The 12,359-nt window shown below is 50.2% G+C and overlaps 1 protein-coding gene across 5 annotated transcripts in view; it reads left to right on the plus strand.

Moving 5' to 3' along the window:
* NUP98 (nucleoporin 98) overlaps positions 1-12,359 on the plus strand; it is a 435,464-nt gene that overhangs the window by 198,111 nt on the left and 224,994 nt on the right. For all 5 annotated transcript variants that reach the window (XM_029601961.1, XM_029601960.1, XM_029601962.1 and 2 more), the window contains exon 7: positions 789-972. In XM_029601961.1, the coding sequence (XP_029457821.1) occupies positions 789-972 (184 nt within the window). The remainder of the gene's footprint in view (positions 1-788; positions 973-12,359) is intronic.

The following is a 12,359-nucleotide window of genomic DNA, read 5'->3' on the forward strand; positions in this document are numbered from 1 at the left end:
CAGCAGATGGTAGGTGGTGCAAAACCTGCAGTTTGGAGAGATTAAAAAAAAAAAATAATAATCTTAAGAAGTGGAAGAGTTTTAACAGAAGATTTCTTCATCCTTCCTGTGGGCTGTGAGGTCCTGGTAGGGTCATCCCCCCCGGTCTGAAGCAGTCGAGCAGAGGGGTTGGTGATCCTTTTATTAACTCGTCTAGTGGTTCTGTGGGGTGGACATCTGGTGGTCCAGAACCCTCATCTCCCACGAGGTAGCAGTGAGACCTGCTGGCAGCGTGCCCTAAAGCATTTATGAATTTGTATGTCTCAACAGTGCAAACCAAACTTGAAACATTTTTAAATTACCTCTGACATTCTTATGCTTCTTTGTCTCCTGCTTCTGCTTGCACAGTGGAATGTTGGGGGCTAACCATACCCTATCCAAGCAGTGGGACTCGGCAGCAGCTCCTGCATGACTCGGGCCCATTATCATTCTCTTGTATGGGAAAGCACAGGTTTCCACGTTATATTGTAACTCGGTGGCTCCCTTTCAGTCACTGGTTCTCTTCCTTCCCTGCCTACACTTCCATCCTTTCTTCGTCTCTCCTTTTCTAGCTGCTCCCTCTTCCCTCCCTCTGGTTCTATGTATTTTCCTCCTTTCTGTTGCATTGTAAGCAGACATGATGTTCCCACGAATGTCGGCATATTAAAAACCAATAAATAAATAAATAAATTTGAAGAGGGTAGAGATTCTGAATGCTGATTCTGTAGTTTGTGATTTTGCAAGATTAATTTTGAGCTAACTTTTTTCAGGAGCTGCGCTTGGAAGATTATCAGGCTAACAGGAAAGGCCCTCAGAACCCCGTGGGTGCAGGAGCAGCCACAGGTCTCTTTGGTGCCTCAGCAGCCACGTCTAGCACCGCCACGGGATTGTTTGGCTCTTCCACTACCAATGCTGGCTTTTCATATGGACAGAATAAAACGGCTTTTGGAACCAGTAAGTATCCTGCAGCTGGGCAAGATGCAGTCAGTCCTTCAGCATTATCAGCTTAGTAAAGCTGAGCTCTTGGGCCACTTCCAAGTTGTCTTGATGTGTTTTTCAGCTTAGGATATAGAGTAAATGGTCAGTAGTGCTAAGGCACTTTCATTGTATGCTCCAGAATTATTTTTTTTCAGTCTCACATTTCCACACTGCAGTAATAAAGTAACTGCTTCCATCCTGAAATCCTAGATATGTCTGTTCTCACACATTGCACAGCAGCTCAATTTTTTTTCATTTAGAAAAATAAAAACACTAGTTTCATTCAACAATTTACAGATTTAAGAACCTGTGTTGTGCGCAGGTTCGAAGATCCCTCAGGTTTTGCCAGATTTCCATCTATGCTGGGATTCCAGTGTGTGCCCTTGCAGGCACTAATATGTCGGCTTATGAGAATCGAGCACGCAGTTTTCCCTGTACGTACCTGGATCAGTCCAGACAGTGGGTTATGTCCCCAATCCAGCAGATGGAGTCAGCACAAGCTTTGAGGGGGCGTCACCATAAGTACTACTACCCCCTCTGCAGGAGCCCAGTATCTTCTGACTCCAGCAGATGCGAGTAGGGGAATCAGGCCCTGGTGGGCAGGTAGGATGTTTGAGCGCAGCGCGGAGGGAGTGGATGCCCTGGTCCTCCTGTGACCGCCACATCTTCTGCTCTACGCTTTTCCACCATGGCCCCTGGTGGGCAGGATGCTCCGCAGAATAGAAAGCCATCAGGGGACCGTGGTTTTCATCGCCCCAGAATGGCCCAGGCGACCCAGGTTTGCGGACCTGCTACAGCTGGTGATCGACGGGCCAATCAGGCTGGGGCACCTCCCCCAGCTCCTACATCAGGGCCCGGTATTTTTCGAGCAGGCAGAACTCTTCTGTCTTGCGGCCTGGCTTTTGAGAGGCGCCACCTCCAGCGTCGGGGCTACCCGGAGGCGGTAGTATCCACGCTATTGCGGGCACGAAAGACATCGACATCGGCGGCCTATGTTCGAGTCTGGAAGGTGTTCGAGCTGTGGTGTACCAGCCAGGCCACGAGACCCGCTAAGGCTTCTGTACCTCAGATCCTTCAGTTTCTACAGGCGGGGGTGGAAAAAGGGCTCGCCTATAATTCACTACGGGTTCAGGTGGCCGCCCTTGGTTCGCTGTTGAGCGATGGAGGCTCTCTTCTACAGTATCCTGACATTGCTCGTTTTCTCAAGGGTGGCAAGCATATGCGTCCTCCGTTACGGGACCCTTGTCCCTCCTGGAGTCTTAACCTTGTGCTTCGCTCCCTGTCGGGACCACCGTTTGAGCCGCTGCGCAGCGCAACGATAAAGGATCTCACTCTCAAGACTGTATTTCTTGTGGCCATCTGTTCCGCTCGACGCATCTCGGAGCTGCAGGCTCTGTCGTGTAGAGAGCCCTATCTCCGTTTCTCCAACTCTGGAGTTTCGCTTCGCACCGTTCCCTCCTTCCTTCCGAAGGTGGTTTCTGCATTCCATGTGAACCAGACGGTGGAGTTGCCATCCTTCTCTTCCTCAGAGCCGAAGTCTCTCCGTCTCTTGAATGTCAAGCGCACTCTGCGCCTCTATCTGGAGGCTACAAATGAGTTCCGGACCTCTGACCATCTCTTCGTACTCTGGGCCGGTCCTAAGAAGGGGTCTCAGGCCTCGAAGACTACCATTGCCAGATGGCTGAAGGCCGGCATTGCTGCTTCCTACATTGGGGCGGGTCGGACTCCCCCACCCGGAATCGTAGCACATTCTACACGTTCTCAGGCGGCACCTCGCCTCTTCAGTCTCTGGACACTTTGGCGAGCAGGTTCTCCGAGCAGGCCTCGCAGGACCCCACCCGATTTAGGGAAGCTTGGGTACATCCCACTGTCTGGACTGATCCAGGTACGTACAGGGAAAAGAAAATTATTACTTACCTGCTAATTTTCGTTCCTGTAGTACCATGGATCAGTCCAGACGCCCACCGCGTTTGGGTTCTTGATCCTGCTCAGCTCTGCGCTACTTCTTGCTTGCAGTGTTCTGTGTCTTCACAGTCGTTTCTTTTCGCTGTTTTTCACAGCTCCCTACAAGTTGGTAGGATGTTTGCAGTTACTTGTTGCGGTTACAATTGTTTTCATTATCTGTTTCCACAAACTTGATCCTTCGGGGGTTTCTACTCTGGCTTTGATATACTCGATACTGAACTCCTGCAGAGGGGGTAGTAGTACTTATGGTGACGCCCCCTCAAAGCTTGTGCTGACTCCATCTGCTGGATTGGGGACATAACCCACTGTCTGGACTGATCCATGGTACTACAGGAACGAAAATTAGCAGGTAAGTAATAATTTTCTTATCTATTACCCCCCCCCCCCCCAATTTCCTGTCCATTATATTCCTATATAAATAGCAATAATACTCAGAGGGTAATTATGGGTTAAAAAATAGTTTCCTAGCATGTAGACAGACGGACTCAGGACCAGTGGGTTATGATCCCCTGCCAGCAGATGGAGGTGAAGCAAGCTGATGTCAGTGTATATACTCCTACAGTGACCCAGTCTGCCAGTATTCTGTCTCCAGCAGATGTTGGGTTCGCATCTCCCCACTGGGGATTGCTTCACTTTTAAGAAGGAGAATTCAGGAAAAAAAATTAATGCCTGGCTGTCTTGCGGTGATACCAAATGGATTCTCCCCCAGTTGAAATTTCCTGAGGTGATTTCCATGGTCCCCTAGAGGTGTGCCTTGATCCGGTAGCTGGTTTTGCCAGTGTGGACTTAACTGCTTGAGCAGCTGAAAGGCAGCGGGTGCAGGAAGCTAAATGCGGCAGTGACAGCACACACCCTCTCTCCCTGCAGCTGGAGCCATATCTGTGCTCAGCCAGGTAAGGCTGAGCTCTGGTAACTTTAGAAATACAGAAACTTAGCAGGAGGTTTTACTGTGCAGGGCTTTCTCCTCCCTCTGAGCTTAGCGCGTTGTTCCAACGTTCGTCCCGCTCTGAGGGGAGGTTAAGGGACAGAGGCAGCCTGGTGGGTTGAGCAGCATCTGTAGGACAGGCCCTGCTCCGTGGCTTTGCACCGTGTGGTAGGCAGCAACGGTGTTTTGCACACTTCCTTAGGCTGCCCTCTACAGGCTTGTCGGTCCGGCATGTGTGTCTTGCTGTGCGCCTTTTTGGGCGCCCACATTAAGCACTGCCTAGTGGCCGCGCGCTTACGTTAGTGCACAAGTAGCTTTGTGCACTTACCTTTTGGCCACCTAGGTGTGTGCGAATGTGTTGGTCGCATATATTTTTTTGGTGCCTAGTTGAGCACCTGTGTGGGTGGGGGGGAAATCAGCTAGACACACGCCTCCAGCTGCCGCTCAGCGCATTGTCTGCCATTATGGTGCCTGTGCCTGAGAAGCCTATGAGTCTCTTTTCACAGTGCTTGTTATATTCTGGTATCTCAGCCGGCAGTGCCTGCTGAATTTGGGCCAGTGCTGTTTGGAGGCTCAGGGTGAATTGATTTCCTCTGAGTTTGCTAAGCCTGGCTCTTCCTGGCCAGATGTGGGTCTGGGTAAAGATGTCTCAGGTGGGGCACTTAACTTGGACCTCCTCTAACTGGTTCCTCAGCAGGGGAAGGTAGCGCAGTATGTACTCCTCAGGTACCTCCTGGTCTGGATGCTTCTACTTTTTTCATGGCTAGAAAACTTCCAGGGGTTACAGCCTTTTCTTCATGTGCAGTCCTCTGCTCTGTCCCATGCTCCTACAGTAAAGACACAGGTGGGAACCTTGCTTGGCCCCCTTTTTCTGCACCAGAGTACCCCCCCCCCCCCCCCCCCCCAATGCAACAGTGGCTCCTTTGGCTGGAGATCTGGCTGATGCTTGAGGTTCCTGGGGCAGGTCCCATTTCTGAGCTGAAGAGCAATCCTATTTTGGTTTCCTTGTGTAAAGTCTCTTGTTTTTTTCCCTGTGATGGAGGCCATTCAAGAATTGATTGATCTTGAGTGGGGTGCCCCTGAGGCATTCAGCCATCCTTTCAACGGTTCCTCAGGTTCTGCATCCTGGGAAGGCATTACCAGTTCTGGGCGCTCCCGTTTGGTCTCGCGATGGCCCCTCATACATTCACAAAGGTGATGGTAGTGGTTGCGGCGCAGCTCCGCCGGGAAGGATTCCTGGTTCATCCTTACCTGGACGATTGGTTGATTCGGGCAAAGTCCGAGAGTCAGTGTCGGCTGGCAGTGGCCAGGGTCTTGCAGTCTCTGGGCTGGGTCGTCAACTTCAGCAAGAGTCAACTGGTGCCCACCCAGTCCTTGGAATACCTTGGAGCCTTATTCGACACGAAAAGGGGCAAGGTGTTCCTATCCCAGGAACGGGTGTGCAAACTGCAGTCGCAAGTGAGGCGGTTATTGTCCCTTCGAATGCCACGGGTCTGCGATTATCTGATGGTTCTGGGTTCTATGGTGTCAATGCTCGCGTTGGTCCCCTGGGCGTTCGCTCATCTACGACCATTGCAGTCGTCCTTACTATCCCGCTGGAAGCCGGTATCGGAAGAGTTCCACCTGCCGCTGCCACTCACGGTCCAGGCGAGGTCCAGCCTGTACTGGTGGCTAGATTCGAATCATCTGACCTGTGGAGTGTCCCTGCTAGTGCCCAACTGGACGGTGGTGACCACGGATGCCAGTTTCTCCTGCTGGGGAGCAGTTTGCCTAGGCAAGTCAGTACAAGGCCTATGGTCGGCGACTCAAGCGCAGTGGTCCATCAACCGGCTAAAAACCAGAGCGACTCGCCTGGCACTGCAGTCCTTCCTGCCCTTGGTAAGGGGAAAAGCGGTCCGAGTGTTGTTGGACAACATGACCACCGTGGCCTACATCAATCGCCAAGGCGGGACGAGAAGTCTGCTGGTGGCGGAGGAGGCGCAGCTCTTGATGGCCTGGGCAGAACACCATCTCAGCAACATCACAGCGTCTCACATTGCCGGAGTTGACAACGTCTAGGCGGATTTTCTCAGCCGTCATCGCCTGGACCCCGGGGAGTGGGAGCTGGTGGACGAAGCGTTTCTCATCTGCGAAAAGTGGGGAGTGCCTCACATGGATCTGATGGCCACGTGGCACAACGCGAAGGCCCCGCGGTTTTACAGTTGGCGTCGAGAGAGAGGAGCCGAGGGCGTCGACGCGTTGGTGCTTCCCTGGCCGGATGTGTTGCTGTACATGTTTCCCCTGTGGCCGATGATCGGCAAGATTCTTCGGCGCATAGAGTTGCACCCGTCCACCGTAATCCTGGTGGCACCAGAGTGGCCGCGGCGTCCGTAGTTTGCAGACCTCATTCAGTTGTCGGTGGATACTCCCCTTCGGCTTCAGGGGTTTGCGGGGCTCCTCCGCCAGGGCCCCATCTGTTTGGAGGATGCGGATCACTTTTGTCTCGCGGCTTGGCTTTTGAGAGGAATCGGTTGAAGAGAAAAGGTTACTCAGACGTGGTGGTAGCCACGCTGTTGAGGTCCAGGAAGCAGTCTACGTCCCTGGCGTATGTCAGAGTCTGGGTGATCTTTGAGGAATGGTGCGTGAAGCGTGGATTAGATCCCACTTCCGCCTCTGTCGCCGATATCCTAGCGTTTCTCCAGGCCGGTCTTGCCAAAGGGCTGGCGTGCTGTTCCCTACGAGTCCAGGTGGCGGCTCTTGGTGGTTTGCGAGGTAAGGTTCGGGGATCCTCCCTGGCTCTACACCCGGATATCTCCCGTTTTCTTCGGGGAGCAAAGCATCTCCGTCCTCCATTGCGTCATCCATGTCCGTCCTGGAACCTCAATTGGGTTCTCTCCTCCTTATGTTCGGCGCCGTTTGAGCCCTTGAAGCGGTCGACTCTTAAAGATCTCACGCTGAAGACCGTATTCCTGGTGGCGATTTCCTCGGCACGGCGTGTTTCGGAGTTGCAGGCCCTGTCCTGTAGGGAGCCGTTCTTGCGCATTTCCGACTTGGGGGTTTCCTTGCGGACGGTCCCTTCCTTTCTGCCTAAAGTCGTGTCGGCGTTTCATTTAAACCAATCAGTTGAGCTTCCCGCTTTCGCTGTCGGGGATTCCTCTGACCCAAAAACGAGGGAATTACGGAAGCTTGATGTGTGGAGGTCCCTCCTTCGCTATCTAGAGGTCACTAATCCGTTTCGGGTGACAGATCATCTTTTTGTTCTATTCTCTGGTCCAAAGAAAGATGCCGCAGCGTCCCGCACGACGATCGCCCGTTGGCTCAAAGAGGCTATTGGCTCAGCGTACCTAGTGCGGGGAAAACCGGTTCCCGTAGGTCTCAGGGCTCACTCGACACGATCCCATGCTGCGTCTTGGGCGGAATCTTCTCAGGTGTCGCCTCAAGAGATTTGCAGGGTGGCTACTTGGAAGTCGTTACATACCTTCATTAGACATTATCGGTTGGATGTTCAGGCTACTGAGGCCGGGGGTTTTGGAGAGAGGGTACTCCGAGCGGGACTCTCTGCTTCCTACCCTTGTTAAGTTGGCTCTGGTACATCCCAGGTGTCCTGGACTGATCCTGGTACGTACAGGGAAAGGAAAATTAGTTTCTTACCTGATAATTTTCATTCCTGTAGTACCAAGGATCAGTCCAGGATCCCGCCCGCACTGCTGTGCTGAAGTAACGGAGAAGTCCGCTCATTGTTTGTTTATCTAATCTGATTGCTTGTTTCGCTTTCCCGGTTGGGGAGTTCTGTTCCAGAGGGGGCTTTTGAATAGTTCCCCGTTTAAGGTATTTTTGCCTAGATAGTTTCCTTGTTAGGGTTTCTACTTTGACATTGCTTAAGACTGAGGGGCTGTGACTGGCACATTGTCATATATGACTGAGTCCGACAGGTCTTGCTCTGTCTCCATCTACTGGTGCGGAGTCACAACCCAGGTGTCCTGGACTGATCCTTGGTACTACAGGAACGAAAATTATCAGGTAAGAAACTAATTTTCCTTTGAAGGATATTCAGGATAGAAAGTTGGAAGTTTACCTCAAGTAGGTCTTTGAGGTGTCGGCGTTGGGAATGCGAGCTGCTATTTGCAGTTTGCTAGTGCAGCGAGCTGGTCTTCGTTGGGTCCAACAGCTTCTCACCTCACAGGCTTTGCCAGGCGCAACAGGCGGACAGTTTGGAAGCCGTGGTCGCCTATGGGGCAGATGCCTTGTACGACCTCCTACTGGTCCTGGCCTGTTCCATGGTGGCGGCGGTGTCAGCTTGTGTGGCTTCGGAACTGGTCAGCTGATGCCTCTTCCAAGACCCGGCTTGGGTCCCTTCTCTTTAAAGGCAAGTATCTCTCTGGGGAAGATCTGGACCAAACCATCAAGTCACTCGATGAGAATTCTGTCCATAGATTACCAGAGGATCGACCACGTTCTTCGAGATCATTCAATTCCTCCAGAAACCGGTACCGTAATCAGCGCTGGATGCGCTCTACGAGACAACAGCCTCCCCGGGCACCATCTTCTCGCTCGCACACCTGGAACCGGTCCTTTTTGTAGGCGCCGACCCGGTAAGGAAGGACAGGGCTCGGGCACCTCCTCTAAATCTGCCCAATGATGCCAGGAGGACCCGCGAGCAGATTCCCCAGCTGGGGTGTCGGATTGCTCTCTTCTACAAAGAGTGGGTCCAAATCACGTCGGATCAGTGGGTTCTGGATATTCTAAGACACGGCTACACCTTGGATTTTCTACACGCGCCTCGAGACAGGTTTCTGTTCTCCCCTTGCGGGTCCCTTCACAAACAAAGGGCTGTCCGGCAGACCCTCGACTGCCTCCTATCGCTGGGCGCAATAGTGCTGGTTGCCGCCTCCGAGCTGGGCCGAGGTCATTATTCCATCTATTTCATGGTTCCCAAGAAGGAAGGTACATTCCGGCCTATTCTAGCTCTCAAGACCGTCAAGTCTCTCAGAGTTCCTTGTTTTCGGATGGAGACTCTCCGCTCGGTGTTGGCTGCAGTGCACCCAGGGGAATTCTTGGCCTCGCTGGATCTCACGGAGGCATATCTTCACATCCCGATCCACCAGGCCCATCAACGCTACCTTCGTTTCAAGATACTGGGACAGCATTTTCAGTTCCGGGCTCTTTTGGTTTGGCCACAGCTCCACAGGTCTTTACAAAGGTCAAGGTGGTAGTGGCAGCTACTCTACGCAGGGAAGGAATCCTGGTGTATCCCTACCTCGACGACTAGCTCATACGGGTGAAATCTCGGATACAGGGTCTCCAGGCGGTCGACAGAGTAGTACAGCTGCTCCACTCCCTGGGGTGGATTGTCAACTTTGCCAAGAGCAATCTGGTCCCATCCCAGTCGTTGGACTTCCTGGGGGCCCATTTCGACACAAAGGAGGGCAAGGTGTTCCTGCGTCCGGAGCGGGCGCATGCGCTTTGTGAACAGATTCACCGGTTCATAGTGCTCGAGGCCCCCACCGCGTGGGACTACCTGCAGGTCCTGGGAACCAAGGCCTCCACCACCGATCTGTGGGCCTTCGCACTTGTGGCCTCTCCAGAGGGCCTTGCTTTCCCGGTGGAAACGCGTATGTACGCGTGTGGCGAATCTTTGCATCTTGGTGCGTGGACCCGGGTGATTGTTCCTACTCTGTTTTCGTTGTCGGATATTTTAGGTTTCTTACAATCCGGACTCGCCAAGGGCTTATCGTGTAGTTCCCTGAGGGTTCAGGTGGCAGCTCTTGATGGTTTGCACGGTTCCATTCAAGGCGTGGCGTTGGCTGCTCAGCCCGATGTGGCTCATTTCCTAAAGGGGGCAAAGTATTTATGTCCCCCGATCAGGCACCCATGTCCTTCTTGGAATCTGAACTTGGTTCTCTCACCTCTGTATATGGCACTCTTTGAGCCTCTGAAAACGGCTACAATAAAGGATCTCACGTTAAAGGTGATTTTTCCTTATCGCTATCACATCTGCTAGCAGGGTATCTGAGCTCCAGCCTCTATCCTGTAGGGAGCAGTTTCTGAGAATTTCAGATTCTGGTGTTTTCCTTGCAGATGGTTCCTTCCTTTCTTCTGAAGGTGGTGTCTGCTTTTCATGTGAATCAGTGGAGCTTCCGTCGTTTCCCATTTTGGACCGGTCAGATCCTATGTCTAAAGACTTACAGAACCTGTATGTTCGGGCATTGTTGCGTTATCTGGAAGTTACTAATGTGTGTTTGTGCTCTGGGCTGATCCGAAACAAGGAAATATGGCATCTAAAGCTACTATTTCGCCCTGGTTGTAAGAGGCTATAGGCTTGGCATATTTGCTGCATGGTAAGCCTGTATCGTTTGGTCTTCGGGCTCATTCTACCTGTTCGCAGGCGGCTTCTTGGGCAGCGTCTCAAATGATCTCACCGCAGGAGATCTGCAGGGCGGCGACTTGGAAGTCTTTGCATACCTTTGCCAGACACTACAGATTGGATGTTCAGGCACTGGGTGAAGGAGACGTTGGAGAAGCCGTGCTTAGAGTGGGTCTCTCCAGATCCCATCCCATGTAGGAAAGCTCTGGTACATCCCAGGAGTCTGGACTGATCCAGGTACATATAGGGAAAAGAAAATTAGTTTCTTACTTGATGATTTTCGTTCCTGTAGTACCACGGATCAGTCCAGACCGGGGAACGCAGGGAAGTAAGGGAGAGTCCGCTCAGTTATTGATTGATTTATTTTCAGATCTGCAGAAATTGGATTGACCGTCCTCAAGTGCTTCTACAGGTTCAGTTCCTAGGAGGGTTAAGCGAACCGGTTATTTCATTTTCTTGTTGAAGGGTTATTGTACATAGTTGTGGTGGTTTTTTGAGAGCCATTCTGCTTTGACATTGAGTAATACTGCCGGACTCTAGGTGGCACCATCCTATATAAGGTGGAGTTTTGTTTTGAAAACTTTTGTCTCCATCTGCTAGAGGGAGGGGGGTGGTGCAAAACCCAGGAGTCTGGACTGATCCGTGGTACTACAGGAACGAAAATTATCAGATAAGAAACTAATTTTCCTTTCACATTTACCCATTCTAGTCCTCATAATTTTATGATTTGTCATATTCCCCTTCAGCCATCTCTTCTGCAAACTGAACAGCCCTAACCTCTTCAGCCTTTCCTCATAGGGGAGATTCTATCGCCTTTATCATTTTGGTTGCCCTTCTCTGAACCTTCTCTAGTGCACATCTATCTTTTTTTTGAGATGCGGCGACCAGAATTGCGCACACAGGTCCAGTCTCACCATGGAGTGATAGGCATTATGTCCCAAAAAACGTTGATCACCGATTTATATCTAATTCAATATTCTGAGAGATGCACTTTGAACATTCTATACTTTATATGTTATATGTAAATCGGATCTTCATAATACCCTGCGGATATAGAGCTCAACCTTTGCTCTGTATCTTCACCGCTTTGGGGTCCTCTTTAATCATCGGCCCAAGTACCCCCCAACTTCTTAATTTTTAGGTTTTTTTTTTTAATTTTTTGTAAAAACTTTTTAGCTTTTTTAAATTAGAAACATAATTCTGGACTCTGAAATCCAACTAAAGGGGAAGTATTATAGTTATGTTTCTAATTTATAAAAGCTAAAGTTTTTACAAAAAATTAAAAAAAACCCCCTAAAAATTAAAAAAAATTGGAGGTACTTGGGCCAATGATTAAAGCTGACCCCGAAGAGGTGAAAATACAGAGCAAATGTTGAGCTCTATATCCGCAGGGTATTAAGATCCGATTTACGTATAACAATGTTCAGTGTGCATCTCAGAATATTAGATATAAATCGGTGATCAACATTTTTTGGGATACAATTGTTTTCGTTGATTAAGGGACGATCTATATGTAATATTGGTGATAGGCATTATGACATTCTCCATTTTATTTGCCATTCCCTTCCTAATAATTCCTAATGTTTGTTTGTCTTTTTGACTGCTGCAGCACACTGAGACGATTCTTTCAGTATATTATCAACTGACACCTAGATCTATTTCCTGGGTTCTCTTAATATGGATGGATTATTACAGCATGGGTTATTTTTCCCTATATGCATCACCTTACACTTGTCCATATTATGTTTTCATCTGCCATATGGATGCCCAATCTTCCAGTCTTGCAAGATCCTCTTGCAATTTAATACAATCCGCTTGTGATTTAACTACTCTGAATAATTTTGTCATCTGCAAATTTGATCACCTCATTTGTCGTTCTTTCCAGATCATTCATTAATATACTGAAAAGCACCGGTCCAAGTACAGATCCCTGAGGCACTCCACTGTTTACCCTTTTCCACTGAGAAAATTGTCCATTTAATATTACTGTTTCCTGTCTTTTAACCAGTTTGTAATCCACAAAAGGACATCGCTTCCTATCCCATGACTTTTTTTAGTTTTCTTAGAAGCCTCTCATGAGGGACTTTGTCAAACGCCTTCTGAACCTTTATCCACGTTTGTTCACTTCTT

Source organism: Rhinatrema bivittatum, chromosome 5, assembly GCF_901001135.1.
Source record: "Rhinatrema bivittatum chromosome 5, aRhiBiv1.1, whole genome shotgun sequence".
Lineage (NCBI taxonomy): Eukaryota > Metazoa > Chordata > Amphibia > Gymnophiona > Rhinatrematidae > Rhinatrema > Rhinatrema bivittatum.